This window comes from Hyla sarda, chromosome 2, assembly GCF_029499605.1.
Source record: "Hyla sarda isolate aHylSar1 chromosome 2, aHylSar1.hap1, whole genome shotgun sequence".
Taxonomy (NCBI): domain Eukaryota; kingdom Metazoa; phylum Chordata; class Amphibia; order Anura; family Hylidae; genus Hyla; species Hyla sarda.
Genome location: NC_079190.1, coordinates 239,945,699 through 239,966,164, shown reverse-complemented (window position 1 = coordinate 239,966,164; position 20,466 = coordinate 239,945,699). Strand labels below are relative to the sequence as shown.

Sequence of the window (20,466 nt, the reverse complement as noted above, 5' to 3'; positions counted from 1 at the left end):
ACAAAGCCATGGCCCATTTTAGAAAATTGGGAGCTAAGAACACTATAAGTGGCGCTAATAAAACAGCACTGATAACACTGAATATTCCCCCCAAGTCTTCACTGTGACCACTTTAAAAATTGCACAACTTCTTTAAAGCAGCATTGAAGTTTTAGCAAATATAGCTATCATTTGGAACATGAAAACCATCAGTTTATACAATTCTCTTTGGACAAAATATATTATTCTCCAAAATTTTTTCATAGAATTGTATCAAAGCAGGACTCTAAGGCTATGTTCATATGGCAATGTCCGCACGTTAAATCTCTGTGTGGACATTGCGACTGATAGCGGAGCGCCGGCATAGGACCGCACGGGAATGAACCTTCTTATAAACGGCAATCCATTCCGTGCATTGTCTGCAGAAGGAAGTGACATCTCTACTAATATATCCCATGAGTCACTATGTGGCCAGCCGGACATCAGTCTCCTGAAGCTGGTTGAAATCACTTCTTATAATTATTCATACCCCTGCCCACTGATTAGTCCAACTGCCTTTATGCCTTCTCTTATGCCTTCTCGCTCCTGGCTGCAAGCTTGCAACCTCAGTTTATGAAAGCTGAGCACAATAGCAAGTAATAAATATTCAAGTTGCAGGGCGGAGCAGCTCGGAGCATGGGTGGCTGGAAAACTTCCAGTGGCCACTAGGGAAAAACATGACGTATCGGGCCCAAAATTGCAGCCCTATGGGGGGGGGGGGGGGGGGACGACTGTATCACTAGGATAGAGAACTACAGAACTTCTAGTGGGAGCAAGAGGAACAGCAAAGCAATGGATGGTTGCAGAAACTTAAATGCAAGTACATGGAACTCTTATATAACTTTTGCTTTGGTGGCATTCTAACATACATTGCTCAGCGCTGCAATACTTCTTTAAGGCAAGGTTCACATAGTATTTTTTCAGGCATATTTAATTAGTGTTCTCAGGGCAAATCTTGGGCTGTGAGATTGCACAGGAAGTTTTAATATGTCCTGCTGCCGGGCAAAGCGGGACTAATGCTTTCAATAAATTTAATATTTACAAATCCTACTGAAACCTTTTGCACAAATATAAATATCCATCTGCTCATATCCTCCTGCTCTATAACATGACGCTGGCTGCTTAGATAGCATGTTCCACCACTGTCACCCAAAATTTTTTAAATGTCATTGAGACATTTGTATGACTAAGGCTGCTGAGTGCGGCTGAAACGCGTCACCTTGTCATCACCCACAGTTACCGCTGAATAAATATCGTATTGCTTGACATCCTGCTCTGGACAACTCCATTTCTTTCCACTATTATATGGACTGAGGTCCGGTCCGGTCCGTGAGCGGGAGGGGCGATCGAGTGAGCTGTGCCGCACCTGTTGCACATATTAAAAGTTTATATCAGTTTTTATATCAGTTCCGTTTCATAGCCTAAATATTTCCTAACATATTTGTAAATAACTTCTTTCACCAAAAATGACTCCTAAGTGTATGCTCACTTAGGGGAAAAACCAACCTAAAAACCAACCCAAAATCAGCATGAATTTTTTGCTGGGCGGTTTCTGATGCTGATTTTGAAGCTGTTTTTATGTGGGTTTTTTAGGTGTGTTTTTTTCAAACTTCCTTCGATTTCAATGTGAGGTTCCAAGTCACTTTTTTTTTTAGCAGTTGTTTAGCCCTTTGGAGTCTCACTGCATTCTTCTCTCAACTACCTGGTGTTAGGGGAATTCTAGTTACAAAGAGACCAAGAAAAAAACACAGGAAGGGGAGGATTTAGCTACTGCTATGCACAAGAGTCTCCTCTAGAGGATCCATGCTTTGATTGCAAGGTAAATCAAGGCCACTCAAAAAGATCTGGGTAACTGTTCTTTATGTAAATATCAATATTAGTACTTCTACCTCCTGAATGTAATTTCCCTCCCCTTTGTTAACCTCATTAGCAGCAGCTGTAGCAGTTCAGTGCTTAGTGTAACCCCTTCCTTGCTGTGCCATTGTTTATTTCGTTTCTGCTGACATAGGATAATGTTCCCCCCTATCTGTAGTAGTGTGCAGTAAATCACCCCCAGTACAGTGCTGCCCTGTTCAGTCCAGTGCACTTCTATCAATAGTATTTCATGGCATGGCAAAGAAGAGTAACTGCTGTCCTGTAATTCGCCAGATAAGTAAGGGAAAGGAAGTCTCTGTATAAGTACTGCTGGCAAACCACCCTAGCTCTAGTTCCCCTCCCTGAAATGTACAACAACAGAGCTGGGTTGTTTGCTAGCAAGGGCATTAACGGGGTATTCCAGTCAAAACTTTTTTTTATATATATATCAACTGGCTCCGGAAAGTTAAACAGATTTGTAAATTATTTCTATTAAAAAATCTTAATCCTTCAAATAGTTATTAGCTTCTGAAGTTTTCTGTCTAACTGCTCAATGATGATGTCACGTCCCGGGAGCTGTGCATGATGGGAGAATATCCCCATAGGAACTGCACAGTTCCCGGGATGTGAGTCATCAGAGAGCAGTTAGACAGAAAACAACAACTCAACTTCAGAAGTTAATAACTATTAGAAGGATTAAGATTTTGTTTTAATAGAAGTAATTTACAAATCTGTTTAACTTTCCGGAGCCAGTTGATATATAAAAAAAAGTTTTGGCCTTGAATACCCCTTTAAGATAACCTTACACCTTGAAGGGTTAATCTAACAAATCTGTGCAAGATTTTCAAAGTACAGGTACACAGTTAGGCATATAATGATTTGTTTACTGTCTTGTTTTCTATATGCATTATTTCATTACATACAAACAATATGTAAAGAAAAATCTAGTTGTATGATACTACACACATTCTAAGATATTATATATAACCTGGCTTTAAATTTAAACCTTTTTTACAGACTGGTGCTATGAAATTCAGACAGTGACAGATTCATCATGCAAAGGTAATAATCTATGCTTTACTTTTGTGTGACGGCATACTATTTCTGCAACTAGAAGCCTCTGATGCTGCTTAGTTTTCTGTATAGAATGGCGGTTATAAAAATATCTGCTTAGTTTTCTGTTTTTTATGTGTTACCTCTATAGCCATGTTACTTTCTATAGTTGAGCAGCTATCATTTATGTGTTTAATATGCAGGAATTAATATATTTTGTATTTTTTTATTATAAGTGCCAACTAAGTGGAGTGGCTTTTGTGGAGAGAAAAAACAGTCCCCTATTAACGTTATCACATGTGATGCCGAGTTTGACTCGAAATTAAAACCATTTAAATTTGAAGGCTATGATAAAGCACAGAATTGTTTATTAAAGAATAATGGTCATTCAGGTAAGTTTTGTCCTAAAGAAACATATAATTCACTTTATATTTTACACTTATTTATTTTATAAACAGCCAACAGTTCCACATTGTGTTTCAGCCTTAAATAAAATACTCGGGGGGGATTTATCATTGTCTGAGGAAATCAAATTCTTTTTTTACCCCCGTTTGTCTTGGCATATACATCATATATATATATATATATATATATATATATATATGTATATATGTATATATATATATATATATATATTTATATATATATATATATATATATGTACTTCTACATTTATTAAGAGATGCATGTTCTTTATAAGTAGCAAAATAACTCAGATGTAGACAAATTTCTAAGTGTGGTCCGAGTGAATGCGCAAAAAATTGCAACAGTTTTTTTTAAAAGTCACCCCTGCATAAAGCTAACTATGACACACTTTGTTATAGTTATTTTCTTGAATGAGTCTTAATGGATTGCTCAAAATTGTGCGCAGATTTGTGACTTTTTACCACCAAAAAAAAACTAAAAACATTTGTGTAAAACCAATAATAAGCCTCCCTCATCTCATACAATCTAAGATAATCATGTAGTTGAGTAAGTATGTGTAGCCTTATGCATAATTAAATCTTCAGGCCAATCTAGCACTCCAATGGTAACATGTCATTCTACTGTACAAGCTACATAGTCTACAACTTATTCATTAACTGACAGTTTTGCCAAGTGTCCTTTGATCATTATACTGGTTTTGTTTAGGTGTATACCCACATGTAAGGCATCAGCATTCAGTATAATCTTAAAAAATTACTGTCAGTTTAAAACCTTTTAACATGTTAAGCAGACATGTCCCAAGATTTGATCAGTCAGGGTGTGAGGGTTTAGACCCCTTCCCCCAATCGCTAGAACGAGCTGGGATAAGGGCAGGGGAATACCTAATGCAACAAGTCAGGGTGATGGAGGAAAGTAGTGACCGAGGAGAGAAGCGCTCCCAGAGCTTCTCCCAGCTTATTATAGCAAGTGGTAGGGTTCCAACCACCAAGACACTGATCGATAATAACTTTTTTCATTGCACATAGTTTAAAAGTTATTATCGATCAGTGTAGTTTTTTTTTAAAGTGAAACCTTGATCTTACTAATGAATGAATCTGAAGAGAAGAGGAATCTACATATAAGTTATGATGTATTAATCCGTTTGTTGCGAGAGAGTGGTGGTATAGAGGTACCTACTTATTATTAGCAGGTCTGCTACTATTTGGCTGTGTTCCTATTTGCATTGGGGCCGTGTGGTGTCCCTCAGACTTAAATGGACAATAAGCTCTGGATGCAGAGCTATTCTTCCCATCAAAATAATAAAGAACAGTAGAGAACCTGAGGGATCACCAAGTCATGTGATGTGATCTCCTTTCCTTCGCTGCACGCTGTCTGTACATGTTTACCAGGCCCCTGGACTAAAGATAAACTGAAAAAAGTGAAAATCAATTAGAAAGATAAGTAATATATGTCTATTGCTCAGTAACTAATATAAGCTTATTAGCATCATATTAATATAGTGACAAGTGTCAAAAGTACATGTACTTTAGTTCCTTTTTCAGTTTGTGAAACATTGTACTTAATTAATTATCTCTAGTGTTTTAATAAATCTTATACTGGCTGTAGATGTGTATCTTATAGTGTAATTTCGGCATTGTAATAAGTGCTTTTAATATTTTCTTTGTAGCTGAGCTTGAACTAGAGGGTAAAGAAACGATAGCAATCTCTGGAGGAGGTCTTTCAGGTACATACATAGCTACACAGCTCCATTTTCATTGGGGAAGTAAAGACAATCCTGGATCAGAGCATAGTCTAAATGGAGAAAAATATCCCATTGAGGTAAGTTTTGCAAGATTTTCTTATATATATTAGAAAATACAAATCTGCTATATTATGTGATTGTAGGTTTTGGATACTGAGCATTTGATATGTATATATGTAAGTATGTCCAGCAGAAAAATGTCTTAACTTCTTAAGGACCAAGGGCGTACCTGTACGTCCTGGTCCCGCTCCTGCAGTTTGAAGTGCGCTCACGAGCTGAGTGTGCTTCATAGCCGGTTGCTGTGAGCAGCAATGATCCACTTTTAATGCCGGACATTGCCATTCGTACAATGTTTTACTAGAACTCGAGGAAGTACAAGATAAGACACAAAAAGTATTGTCTTATTTATTACTGCTTAAATTGATGGTGCATACTTTTAATACAATATCATTATTGCCTTTACATCATAGCCATGGCACAGGTCACAGAGAGAAAGATTATAGGGAAGCGTTGCTTCATTGCAGCTTATGGCAGTAAATAGCCTTGTTTGCAACCTACAGTATGTTATCAGTATTTTCTGCCTGTTCTCTTTTCCTCAGTTAAAATTTTTTCCTTTCTTCCCTCCTTCCATTCTTCTTTTCTTCCAACTTATATCTGTAACACAGCTTCATATAGTACACAAAAAAAAAGAAGCACGATCGGAATCTGGTGGTGGGAGCAACTCAAGTGATGGTCTTGCAGTACTTGGATTCTTCCTCGAAGTTAGTAAATATTATTATGTCATCAATTTCATAGATCATGCCACCACAGCATGTTTATTTTTGTTGCAGTAATGCTGTTCCACTATGATTTCACTCTTTGAAATGCAAAGGGTAAAACCTATGACAAAATCCATGTGTTATTTTTACTGTAGTTTTCATGGCAGATAATTATTATATAATTATTATATTAATTATTATAATATTAATTATTATAATAAGACGGCTGTCACGCCCCCTCCCATAGACTTGCATTGAGGGGGCGTGACATCACACGGGGCGGAGTCGTGACGTCACGAACTACCGTTCCCGTGGTCGGGACCCAGACCCTCCAGCGCTTCCAGAGCAGAAACAGGTGGGTGCCGCATGCTATATTGCTGGGGTCCCCAGCGGCAGGACCCCCGCGATCAGACATCGTATCCCCTATGCTTTGGATAGGGGATAAGATGTCTAGGGGAGGAGTATCCCTTTAAAATAATTATTATTGGGCTTGAATGTTGTTTTAGAACCACACTTGCCTAGATTGTTAGATAACATATCATTAGATTTATTGCTGATAGTGTACCATATGAATGCTGTTTGGAGCTCACGGACTATACAGCTTTACATTCTGCTTTTGAGGCAAAGAAAAGTTTACATGTGTGGATTGAATGAATAAATGATTATTTGATAATACAATAGAAACATAACACAAGGTAATTAGTAAAGTTATTGCAAATCTTTTTATATATGGGAAGAAAAAAGAAAATTACTGCATGTAATGTATGCATTACAGTAGAGAACCCTGATCTGGCATTCAAAAAGAGGAGATGTTGATCATCAATACCAGTATGCACAGTGACTTAGGGATATTAACAGTGAAATGTAATAACATTGACAGTTGACTGTGTTGTTTATGTAGTTAGTTTGAAACTTTCAGGTTCCAATACGAAGCTGTAACAGAGTTCCCACTTGCCATAATACTGGTGTCATGTTATGTGGCAGAGGGGCCCATTAGATCTTTTCAGCCAGGGCTGGACGGCAATGTTACTCTTTTTAAAGAGATCCTGACAGCTGGTTCACCAGCACTAAACCCAATACACAGGGTTATTAGTGCATGTGAACTGGATTAAAATGATGTTTCACTTACTCGAATTGGGGCCACTGTTCTGTAGATGCAGAATATATCAGTCTCTGTTGCTTATATATAAATCTCCTCCTTTGTGCGTACCCAACATCACTGCCTCCATCCCCTCTGTTCTGATATGCCCGCTAACCTTGTGCTCACATGGGAGAGGGCAAGGTTGGCAGGCAAAGGACGACATTTACAAATTAGCAATACAGGCCAATACACCCTGTATCTCTGGAATGGCAGCCCCGACTGTAACCCTGTGTACTGCATTTAGTGCAGGTGAACCAGCTGTCAGTTTCCCTTTAAAGGGATATTCTGGCTTATACATCTTATCCCCTACCCAAAGGATGGGGATAAGATGTATGAACGCAGGGGTCCTGCCGCTGGGGACCCCCACGATCTCGGTGAAACCCCCGTGATTCTGTGCCAGGTGTTGCCTCCGAGATGGGGAATGCCGTGGGCTGCACCGAGATCGCGGGTTCCCCAGCAGCAGGACCCCTGCAGTCATACATCTTATCCCCATCCTTTGGGTAGGGGATAAGATGTATAAGCCAGAATATCCCTTTAAGATTGTGAGTTTAGTTCAGTGTTAGAGAATAGAATGATGCCAGTCCACATTTCTTTTCAGCATTTTTTACTTCAATGTATGACACCTTTGTTTTTTTATTCTCTTTGCAGGAAGGTTCAGAAAATGGAAATTACAGTAATTTAATTAAAGGATTTAGAGAAATTACCAAATATGGTATAGTAAAATAAATAATATATATGTTTTCAATATACAGTATACAAGCTGAATAAAGAAAAAGACAAATTTAAAGAGTACTTGTCATCAAACCATATTTTATAAACTAACTCAGATTATATTCCCCAATCACTCCTAACACCCCTCCTGCCCTTATCAAAATTTTCTGAGCTTTAAAAAGCTGTGTATCATACTTTTCCCCTTGCTAACATTGTGCGAGCTCCTGGCAGGAGAAAGTTTGACTTCTGGCAGGGAACAGAACAGAGCCACCTAGTGGCTGTGTATTAAGTCACATTAAAAACGTATAAAGGTTGAGAATTTTAACAGCAAGTAAATAGCAAAGTGTCTTTACATAAGGAACACTATAATAAATGTTTAGATTGGTGACAGATACTCTTTAAATGTAATATGTTTTCATGAAATTTAGCATTAAATTAAATTAAAATGGGTATGTGTCTTGTTCTTACTGTGGATAATGCATTAGACATTCTTCTAATTATTAGCTATTTGATATTTCCTTTACCTTTATTTATTGTTTTAAGATAATAGAAATACTTTGCCTTCTCTCTGTCACTTGAATATATTAAAGCATAGATACCATGCCCTGTGCAAGGTTATTCAAGAACATCTAATTGCCTTCTAACACATGACATTTGAAGGTATGTTTCCATGTTAGGGTATGTTCAGAGCAAAATCCGCAGAAAGAATAAACATGTCTATTCTTTCTGTGGATGCCAGAATGGGGATCTCTGCCGTGGCAATTCCGCAGTGTGACAGTGCAGCAGAATCCTATTGAAATCAATGGGACCCAGCTGTAGTGGAATGTCTGTGCATAAATATTCTGGGGAAATTCTGCACTTGCATACCAGCAGAGTTTTTATGTTAAACACAAGTTTTTATGTTGCATACATTTTCTAAGAATCCTTGGTGATGTTTTTGCTATTTTTTTTTCCATTTTTTTTCATAGTATAACATAATCCTTAAATGGGTACTACGGTGAAAAACAATTCGTTTTTTTTTTTTTTTTTTAAATCAACTGGTGCCAAAAAGTTATTCAGATTGGTAAATTACTGCTATTGAAAAATCTTAACCCTTCCAGTACTTATAAGTTGTGGTATGTTCCACAGGAAGTTCTTTTCTTTTAAAAAAAAATATTCTTTCTGTCCCCAGTGCTCTCTGCTGATTCCTCTGTCTGTTTCAGGAACTGTCAAGAACAGGATAGGTTTGCTATGGGGATTTGCTCCTGCTCTTGACAGTTCCTGAGACAGACAGAGGTGTCAGCAGAGGGCATTGTGGTCAGACAGAAAATACATTTAAAAAGTAAAAGAACTTCCTGTGAGCATACAGCAGTTGTTAAGTTCTGGAAGGGTTAAGATTTTTAAATAGAAGTAATTTACAAATATGGTTAAAGGAGTTCTCTAAGCTAAAACGTTTAACCCCCCGCTGTGCCCGGGCTGTAAAACTATACATAATAACCTTTAACTTACCTGCCTACGATCCCCCGTTGTTCCGATATCGCCGCCCATGCTCCGGTCCCTGTCAGCTTCCTCTTCCTGCGGGTCAGTGACTTCACTCTGCACTTAGCCTATCAGCGGCCGCGACGGGACATTGCTGCGGCCGCTGATGGGCTGAGCCCAGAGTGAAGTCACGGTCCCGCAGGAAGAGGAAGTGGAGACCGGGACCGGAGAACGGGACGGCGATATCAGAACAACGGGGGATCATAGGCAGGTAAGTGAAAGGTTATTATGTATAGTTTTACAGCCCGGGCACAGCGGGGGTTAAAAGTTTTAGCTTAGAGAACTCCTTTAACTTTCTGGCACCAGTTGATTTAAAAAAAATTGTTTTTCACCGGAGTACCCCTTTAAATCTTGCAGTTTTTGTTCTGACAACTAAGCCTAAAACTAAGTCGAAAACATCCTGTTTTGTAGAGATCACTTTACAACAGTGTCATCCTTATTATCACAGACAGTGAAAGGTGATACAGATGTGATACAGATAAGACACCATTTACAATAGCTAATGGTCAGAGCTCAGCACAGGTTACAGAGCAAGCCTAGGAAACACTCCCATAGGAGAGAATAGTTTCAGCTCCTGACCATTGTGTCTATGTCAGAGGATAATATGCCTAAATGCAAGGCATTTCCGCACTAGCACTCAAACAGTGCCATTTTTACCTAATATCCCACCAAGTTTAATTACATAACATATTTTATGTATGAGGTCATCTATGTACAGTATAGCTGTTTTTTATATTCCCTGTGGATTTTACCAATGACTTCTCCCTGCATGACATAGTTCCCGCCCACCCAGTAGGCATGGCATATTTTTTACACAACTTGGCACCAATAATACTGTATATAAAAAGCAAGCTTGTTTCAATGTCTGTACCCAAGCCAATTACCTGATGAAGAGAGGTACTGCGGCCTCAAAACGCGTTGTCTGGCTTAAATAAAGAAAGTTTCCACTTAACCAGCAGATGTCCGTGTGGTTTGCGCTGCAACCCAGCTTTTTCAAGATTTATTTGCCATTAGTTTATTTCTCCAGAGTAGGAGAAAATACCCATAGCAAACATATGCTGCTCTGGACAGTTCCTAAAATGGACAGAGATGTCAACAGAGAGCACTGTGGTCATGATGTCAGCAGAGAGCTCTGTGTTCCAAAAAGAAAATAAATTCCTCTCTAGTATTCAGCAGCTAATAAGTAATGGAAGGATTACGATTTTTAAATATAAGTAATTTACAAATCTGTTTAACTTTCTGGCACCAGTTCATCTGAAAAAAATTGTTTTCCATTGGAGTACCCCTTTAAGACTCTAGGGTCTTTAAATTCAGGCCAACAGACTCTGGGGGAGATTTATCAAAACCTGTATAGAAGAAGAGTGGTGCAGTTGCGCATAGCAACCAATCAGATTGCTTCTTTCATTTTTCCCAGGCCTCTTTAAAAATGATTGGTTGCTATGGGCAACTGCACACCTCTTCCTCTACAGAGGTATAAATCTCCCCCTCTGTTCCTAGCAGAAATGAGAAAGGTGAGTGATACATTATTATTGCAGCTTGTATCTTTGTAACAGATTCTCTTCCACATCTCATAGCATTTTGATAAGGAAAATTCCGTTATATACAAACAAATCAAATATTTTTTATTTTAGGTACCAACACTACTATTTCTAATGTAAAGCTACAAGATTTGATTCCAAAAGAAGATCAGCTGAAACTGTTTTACAGATACAGTGGCTCACTTACTACTCCTCAGTGTAATGAGACTGTTGTTTGGACAGTGTTTCCCACAAGAATTAAGCTGAGTACCAATCAGGTAAATGCCATATAATCTGCAAATTATTATTAATATAAAAAAACACAAAACTTTTACACAATTTGTACATTATGTCAATAACAGTGAATATGATCACTAGCAAACAAAAATGTCTTATTTGTAGAACTGTCTAACATACATATGTTGAAGGCATTGCCACTGAACTTAAAGGGGTTATCCAGGAAAAAACTATTTTTTTTTTTAAACAGACTTGTAAATTACTTCTATTAAAAAATCTTAATCCTTTCAGTACTTATGAGCTTCTGAAGTTGAGTTGTTCTTTTCTGTCTAAGTGCTCTCTGATGACATTTTTTTCGGGAACTGCCCAGTTTAGAAGAGGTTTGTTATGGGGATTTGCTTCTAAACTGGGCGGTTCCTGAGACACGTGTCATCAGAGAGCACTTAGACAGAAAAGAACAACTCAACTTCATCAGCCCATACGTACTGAAAGGATTAAGATTTTTTAATAGAAGTAATTTACAAATCTGTAAAAGGTACTAAAAAATAGTATACGACAAGCGCTTTGAGTCTGAAATATTGTGAATATAGATAGCTGCGATACTGAGATATGAGTGCCCGTTCCTCATATAGTACAATAATTTAAATGAATAATATATATATATATATATATGTGTGTAAAATACACATATATACCAGTACACGCTTAATTAATGATATATGAGATGTCACATACCTACATTGATCTGGTAGATGCGGTGTTAGGATATATGCACGGTTAATTCAGCTGTAGCGATAAAAAAATCAATGAATGTGAATGGATAAGGTGCACTAGTGCTGTACATAAAGTAGCAATAAATCAATATAACTACCGTATTTATCGGGGTATACCACGCACCGGCCTATAACACGCACCCTCATTTTACCAAGGATATTTGGGTAAAAAAAGTTTTTTACCCAAATATCCATGGTAAAATGAGGGTGCGTGTGTGCGCGTGTATACCCCGATATACCCCCAGGAAAGGCAGGGGGAGAGAGGCCGTCGCTGCACGCTTCTCTCTCCCTGCCTTTCCTGGGGTCTAGAGCGCTGCTGTCGGCCCTTCTCATCCCCTGGCTATCGGCGCCGCTGCCCGTTCTGTCCCCCTGACTATCGGTGCCGGTGCCGATAGCCAGGGGGAGAGAAGCGGCGCCGACAGCCAGGGGGAGAGAAGGGGCAGCGGCACCCATTGCCGGCGCCGCTGCCCCGTTGCCTCCCCCCATCCCCGGTGGCATAATTACCTGAGTCGGGTCCGCGCTGCTGCAGGCCTCCGGCGTGCGTCCCCTGCATCGTTGCTATGCACGGCGCGGCGCACTGACGTCATGCGCCGCGCCGTTCAGCGCATAGCAACGACGCCGGGGATGCACGCCGGAGGCCTGCAGCAGCGCGGACCCGACTCAGGTAATTATGCCACCGGCATAGCCAGGGGGTGAGAAGGGCCGACAGCAGCGCTCTAGACCCCAGGAAAGGCAGGGGGAGAGAAGCGGGCAGCGACGGCCTCTCTCCCCCTGCCTTTCCTGGGGGTGTATCGGCGTATAACACGCACACAGACTTTAGGCTAAAAATTTTAGCCTAAAAAGTGCGTGTTATACGCCGATAAATACGGTAGGTAAAGTACACTGGTGCTGTAATTGGCAATAAATAAATATAAATAAATAGTATAGATACACTAGTGGTACAAATAATGAATAGTAAAACAATAAATAGTAGCAGGTTGCAGATAAAATCAAATATAAGTAAGTGTGATATATCAAGGACCGCAAGTAAATGATATATTATATATAAAGAAGTTATTGTTTTACTATTCATTATTTGTACCACTAGTGCATCTATACTAGTTATTTATATTTATTGCCAATAACAGCACCAGTGTACCTTACCTACTTATATTGATTTATTGCTACTTTATATACAGCACTAGTGCACCTTATCCATTCACATTCATTGATTTTCTTATCGCTACAGCTGAATTAACCCTGCATATATCCTAACACCGCATCTACCAGATCAATGTAGGTATGTGACATCTCATATATCATTAATTAAGCGCGTACTGGTATATATGTGTATTTTACACACACACATATATATATATATATATATATATATTATTCATTTTAATTTACAAATCTGTTTAATTTTCTGGAGCCAGTTGATATATAAAAAAAAGTTTTTTCCTGGATAACCCATTTAAGTCAGAACTTAAAGGGGTACTCCGCCCTTAGACATCTTATGGGGCGTGGTGTCACGAGGGGTGTGGTGTGATGTCACCCACCCAGCATTCACGAGCAGACATCTTTTAAGATGTCTAGGGGTGGAGTACCCATTTAAACCATACATTTATCAATCACTTATTGCCATAGTAATTATATATGTATGAGATGTTTGGAAAAAATAGCTCGATAGCAGTTTAAAGTTTAGTCCGTGAACATTACGAAACCTGCACACTTACTTTATAACCTTTGCACTTATATGCCTATAATCACATATATATATATATATATATATATATATATATTACTTATAAATATAATACATTACTTTGTGTGTAAGTATAATACCCGTCACATTAATTGTATAATACATAGAACATTAGTTTATATTTTAATGATTTCTTATTACAGATTGCGGCTTTCTATTCAAGCCTAAATTACACTGGTGGGCAAACCATGACAAATAATTTTAGGCCTCTTCAAAAACTGAATGGAAGAACGATCTACACATCAGGCGGAATTGTGATATTGCCTCAAGCTAGATATTTACTGATTGCATTGTTTGTGTTTTGTTTAACATCAATGTCCTAAAGAGGTTTAGCCCCCAACATTAACTCTTGTTGAACTGGTGCATAGTGTATCTTAAAAACTAGTTGGATGTACACATGGGCACTGTATATGCTATTTGCCATCATCCTCACTTTGCACTAGGTTCATGGCAGAGCACAACTCAGGCAGAAATTTATGAATAAGACCTTTCTAAATTACACATTGTATTATAAAAATGTAGACAATCACAATGTAATTATTACACGTTATGTAAAAATAAACATAATGTAGTACATATATATTGAATATATTCATGTGCATAGAATATAGGAATTTGTTGTAAGTTATTTTTACATTTCAATATGAGGCTATAGAGTTATTTAATGATCTAATATTCACTAGGAAAAATTAATATGCAGTGTTTTTTATTTTAATGGATGTTTAAAGAGAATCTGACAGCAGGACTGGTCATTCATACTAATCTACTGGCACTGGGTAATGGTACGGGCAGCGCTGATCAGAATGTTTTTTTTTTGCCTTACTGAGCAAGCGCGGGATCTTACAGTGCATAGCAGCTATTACCAGGGCCGCTATCAGGAGGGTACAGCCAGTACCCCAGTAAGGGGCCCTGGCTCCTAGGGGCCCCGGGCCCCTGGCTGCACCACCCTGCAGCAGCCCCAGTTAAAACAGCAATCTTCTGCTTCCACTGGCAGCTGCGACCTAATACTTACTGCCACCTGTCCTCTCCTCCCTGTATGAGTGGAGGATCTTACAGGCAGCAGCACAGTGCACAGTGGAGCGATTAACTGCCGAACATAGGGCTGTGTATGGGATGGCAGAGGACCTTCGATGATGTCATTACCATGTGATCAGTCACATAGGTGGGAGGAGCCTGACTGCTGTGCTGTGGAGGCCCAGGAAGAAGTTCCTTTATAGGGGAATGTGTTTATCATGAGAAGGTAACCTATAGTACATACTCACACACAAATAACTATATCTGTGTTTTTCAAACAGGTGCCTCCAGCTGTTAAAAAACTACAATTCCCCGCATGCCCAGAGAACCGACGCCTGTATTGGTATGCTGGGAGTTGTAGTTTTTAACCAGCTGGAGATACATTATTTGGAAAACACTGCACTATAAAATTCACACACACTGCACCATCTCTCCTGATCGGCCTGACATAGGCAAAAAAGAAAAACACCATTGTTATCAGCGTCACCCGCAGAATTACCCAGTAACAGCAGGTTAGTATAGACTACCCTGCTGTCAGATTACCTTTAAGAAACAAAAAAACTGAAATCTCAGGGCGATATAGTAAAGATTTTTCATACTGTACCTTAATACTAATGATGCCAAGTATTTCTTTTTTTTTTTTACTACTTGCTTTGAACAAAAAGCTCCCACTGAACATAAGAATGTAAGCTCAGATGAGCAAGGAAACTGTGACTGAATATAACTGTATAAATGACATGTATGCACAAGATAATGACTGATACTCATAAAATCCATTACCATTACAATGGAATCTCATAGATATGTTACACTAACAGAACTTGAGTATAAAATGAAATGAAGTCAGGACCTCATCCAGCTTGTGTGTTCATGTCATTATTTTGTTCTATGAACTTTACTAAGAACAGTTATTCTATACAATAAAATGATGTATCTGAAAAATATTTAAATAAATAAATAAAATTTTCTGAAAGAGAAATGTTGTATTGAGTAGTGTTGTTATGATGTCCATTTATTTGTAAAATTTAATGGGCACTGTCAGATATAAAAACTTTTTATATGTTGTACATCTTGGCAAAACAATAGTTTTTGTAATATACTTCTTTAAGACATTTTCACATTTTATTAAAGAAAACTGCCTTTGAAAATCCCACCACTAGGTGTCCCCATACCTCCTGGGACACTGATGAGTCCCACAGCAGCATGAGGGTGTCCAAAGGTCATGGACACGAGATGGCTGATTGACAAGGCCGTAGGAGGAACACAGCTTGCAGCAACACAGCTATAACACAGAGTTTTACCAAACATGTGCCTCCAGCCATTGAAAAACTACAACTCCAAGCATATCTGGACAGTCAAAGGATGTCTGGGCATGCTGGGAGTTGTAGTTTTGCAAAAGCTCTAGGCACACAGCTGAAGGCAACACTGCTGCAAAAAGAGTTATCCAAAAACTGTACCTTAAACTATTCCAAAACTACAAGTCCCAGCATTACAGGACTGCCTAAGGATTACACACATGAATGACATAGGAAGATGTTATACACTCCCCATATTGTGTTTGGTGGTAGAGTACAGGCAATCTCCAATAATCATTGTGCGTGTCTGTGTATGTAAAGCATAAATCCAGAGAGGAAAGGGATACAGAGCAAGGCATCACAATGCAGGCAATATTTTAGTGAAATATGGGTGATAGAGACATAACAATTACATGTACATGATCAGAATGAGGTACTGAGTAACATTCAGTATGTATTATTTTTCTTGTGGGATCTGACAGGTTCACTTTAAGGATTTAAAAGGATCTGAAATATCTACAGTCATTTCTTTCTATAGGGTAAAATGTTCTAAAATAATACCCATAGAAATGTATGGGCTTACACTCCATGGGGGAATTAGTCAAGAGTGGTGTAGGTGAACGTCTTTTTACCCCATTTATTTGTGTGGTGGAAACTGTGTACCTGCACCAGATTTATAACATGGAGCAGGGTGTGTGATAAATATGGTGCTAATCACATTTAGCTTCAGAGCTCCACTTTGTTCGGTGCCCCTTTGCAGCTTTTTGTGCAACTTTTTATGCTGTGAGACAAAATGTGCAACTTTTTAATAGTGATGTTTGCAGTTAGTTTTGTAAGCCAAGTCAAAGCTATTAGCTTGTGTAGATTTGCACCTAAGTTAGCGCAGTTGCTACAAAAGATGCGACAAACTGAAAAGTTGCTCATCATTAATTCCTGACCACTGCATGATATCAACTAAAATCACAACTTGTTATGTTGTTTAAAAAAAAAACTTTTAAAGCAAAAGTCGCAATGAAAAGTCTCTATCCAGCATCTGAGACAAACTGTGCAACAAATTTAACTGTGCAATTTAAATTTAACAAAGATAACTGCCCCCCATATGCCTACTGAACAATATGAGGCATATATATATAGGTTTCTTTTTCTTACAGATTTACACAAAATCAGTGAGAACATAAACATAAACATGACGCATAATAGGGTAGCGGTACTCAACTGGCGGACTGCGGTCTAGATTTGGCCACCAGTCATTCGGACCACCAATCTGCTTTCTCCTCATTTATTTGTATTGTTGTCTTTAATTACCAACTAGCGCCGCCTGCATCATTCTGCTCTAGCCAGGCCTGACTTGAAGAGGCCAGAGCAGCGGAGCAGCTCTGGGACCTAAGACTGGAAGACTGAGGTGAGTAATTGTGTTCCCCCACATGTGACTCTCCAGTTGTTGCAGAACTACAACTCCTATCATGACTTTCTGTCTCTGCATAATAGGAGTTGTAGCTTGACACAACTGGAGAGTAACAGACAACTATTTTCTGCACAGTTCATGGGGGGCAGAGTGGCGCACAGTCCATGGGGAGGCCACAGCCTATGGGGGGGGGGGGGGCGCCGTCCATGTGGGCACAGACACTTGTTTTAAGGGAGGTAAAGATACAATTATTTGGTACAGGGCACAGTATTGTCAATATATTTGAGGGCACAGCATTTGGAAGCATTATACGTAGGGGTACAGTGTGTGGCAGTATCATACTCAGGGGCACAGTGTGTGGCAGTATTAAATCAGAGGCACACTGCATGGCAGTAATATATTTGGGGGCACAACGTGTGGCAATAATACACCAGGGACACAGTATGTGGCAGCATTATACCAGGGGTACAGTATGTGGCAGTATTCAGGTCATACAGGGAACAGTAGATTTACATCCTCCACACTTCATCGGCATAACATCAAATAGGGATGCTGTTATATACTGTAGCTGCCACATTTGTTTCAGTGGCCTAAAAGTAGTCACTGTTAGTGCTGCTTCCTGCTAGTATCCTCTGATTTAGTGGTACACAATAGTGTACTCTGCTGTGCTATTTTGCCCTTCCAAATTAGCATATACTAGTGGGACATAGCACTAACAGAGTCACTAGGTGACAACTTTTAGGCCACTGAAATGAATGTGGCTGCTACGGTATATGATGGCATACCTTTTTTGACATGATGCCGGTAGATACCACTAACATATTGGAGAAATCCAGTATAATTGGGGCCTCTCTCCCTCTACTTACCAAAATAAATAAAGTTTCTTCATAAAATGTTTTTTCTTTTTTCAACACCCACTGATGTATATAAAGTATGCGTTGTGAGCAGATATGTCCATCATTAAAGGGGTTATCCACCATAAGGTGATTTTAGTATGTACCTGGCAGGCAGTAATGGACATGCTTAGGAAGGATGTGCGCTTGTCTTGGCGCTAAATGGCTATGTTGTGAGATTACCATAATACTGTGGCTAGCTTTTTGTGAACTGGTATTTCCTGTTTAAGTTTTCTTTTTTGCCTACAAATGCCATAATTCCATTTTCCTCCCTCCCACACATCAGCCACCCCACCCATTGAAACATAAATGAGCTGCATCCATCAAAAGACCTGTGGTTTTCAATCAGGGTACCTACAGCTGTTGCATTAGTTGCAGATTGATCTCTCTCCCACCAAGCGATCCCTCCACCCATTGAAGCAGACAGGCTCCCTGTCATCAGCTGACTAGTGAGTCAGGTCTCAGACGCATTGCAAGCTGGGAAAAATCTGTGACAACAGTCATTTTTTATGCTGGTAAAAATAAATATTGGGGTGAAAATCACAGAAGAATTGTGAGAAAACCTTCACACTCAGGTACAGACACTTTTTTATGAATTACACAAATTTTACAGCCCCTGTAGCATAGTCAAATAAAAAAAAAATCTTGGAATACCCCTTTAACTGTCCCAGATAGTTGTGTGTCAATGCTAGCCAACCAATCAAAGCAGTCCCCCTGTCAAACTAATACATATATCTAATACAATTTCTGACAGGAAGAGGATCACAGCTGGGGATCAGAGACACCACAGGAGCACTGGAAGTCATTAAATGTACATTTTTTTTTATATACTCTTGGAAGAAAAAAAAAAAAACCTTCAGCTAGAATACCCCTTTAGGGGGTTAAATCCAACCTGTAAGCCCAATATGTTAATCAAGAAGAAATACTTTGCTGCCTCCAAATATTAGAATAAATTCCGGGGAAAAATCCTCCTTTTCAGAAATCTAGTAATGTTATTGTTTTCAATAAAGACATCAAAGCCCCTCATGAGCTTGTTTAGTGAATCAACCTTCACAGCACCATGTGGCAGAGAGTTCCATACTTTTACTACTCTTAGGTTAGGTTTACACTATAGAATGAGATTCCGCTGCACAGTGCGCACTACGGAATTTCACCAGTGGACAATTTGTAGCTAAACAAATTTCCACACCAAAAGAATGATTTTGCTCATGAAGTCTATGAGGAAGGCAATGTATGGGCAGTCATATTGTTGACTGATTCAGTCGGTGCATAGACAGAATCTCCATAGTATGAACCTAGTCTTACATTAAAGAATCCGTGGCTGTGAATGTGGTGAAATCTTCTTCCCTCTAGATGTAGAGGATGCTCCCATGGTTACAAGCCTAAGTGTAAAATTATCACCAGAAAGATCTCTGTCCATGTATATATTTGTACATTGTCATCAGACTTCCTCTTTTTTTTTTACAAACTAAATATTCCCAAATCTTATAATCTGTCCTGTTACTGCATCCATCCATTTGCTACCAGTTATGTCATTCTTATAAACAGGAGGCCAAAATTATAGACAATATCCCATGTTAGTGTAATGTCATGTGTAAGAACATGTAAGGACATGGTTCAGTACTACCCTTAGGCCTTGTCAGGTTGAGTCCCTCAGTGACCTGGGGGCTCTCCTGCAGTGTCTTCCCTGCTGTTATTGTAAGTGTCATTTATTGTCATAGAATTATAGTCAGTGCATTAATGTATAGCTAGTCTAAAGGACCTGTGAGATGTCTGAAGGACCTGTGGAATGTCACATGTTATGTTATGTTGTCACATGATGTTACCCAGAGAGCACCAGCTTAACCTATGACCAACAGCTTGACCAATGGGCTTTGGCTCAGCCCCCTCTATATAAGGGGGCAGCCATTACAGTTCTCTCTCTTGTACCATTAGTCTTTACTGAGACCAGCCAACACAAGATACCTCACTGCTAGTGACCAGCACCAGGAAGGCCGTAAAGCTACAGTCATTCCAGTAAGTCAAAAGCCTATGTCTGCTGTCACTACTAAATATAGTCAAGTCCAGCCTTAAGTCAAGATTGTAAAGTCTATTACAAGTCTAATTGGTCCCAGCAAGCTGCGAGGTATTTCTAAACTAAACTCAGTAAAGCCTCCATTAAACCATAACTTGGTTGTGGACTCTCCTTTCACTGCCTAGCCATTGGTATAGTGGAGATACCATTCGTGTGGTTCTGGTACCCAAAAACCACTCTGGCATCACAAACACTAGGACTTAACAACAACTTTCCCCGGGGGTTAACCCCTTAAGGACTGGGCGTTTTTCGGTTTTTGCGCTTTCGTTTTTTCCTCCTTACCTTAAAAAAATC

At 39.2% G+C, this 20,466-nt stretch overlaps 1 protein-coding gene across 1 annotated transcript in view; it reads left to right on the top strand.

Annotated features, from left to right (window-relative positions):
- The window catches only part of CA4 (carbonic anhydrase 4), a 129,531-nt gene extending 114,056 nt beyond the window's left edge, over positions 1-15,475 (top strand). The window contains exons 5-11 of the mRNA XM_056560119.1: positions 2,890-2,934; positions 3,162-3,317; positions 5,018-5,169; positions 5,758-5,853; positions 7,640-7,703; positions 10,852-11,015; positions 13,635-15,475. Coding sequence (XP_056416094.1) covers positions 2,890-2,934; positions 3,162-3,317; positions 5,018-5,169; positions 5,758-5,853; positions 7,640-7,703; positions 10,852-11,015; positions 13,635-13,814 — 857 coding nt within the window. The 3' untranslated portion in view covers positions 13,815-15,475. The remainder of the gene's footprint in view (positions 1-2,889; positions 2,935-3,161; positions 3,318-5,017; positions 5,170-5,757; positions 5,854-7,639; positions 7,704-10,851; positions 11,016-13,634) is intronic.
- Positions 15,476-20,466: the final 4,991 nt, after the last annotated feature.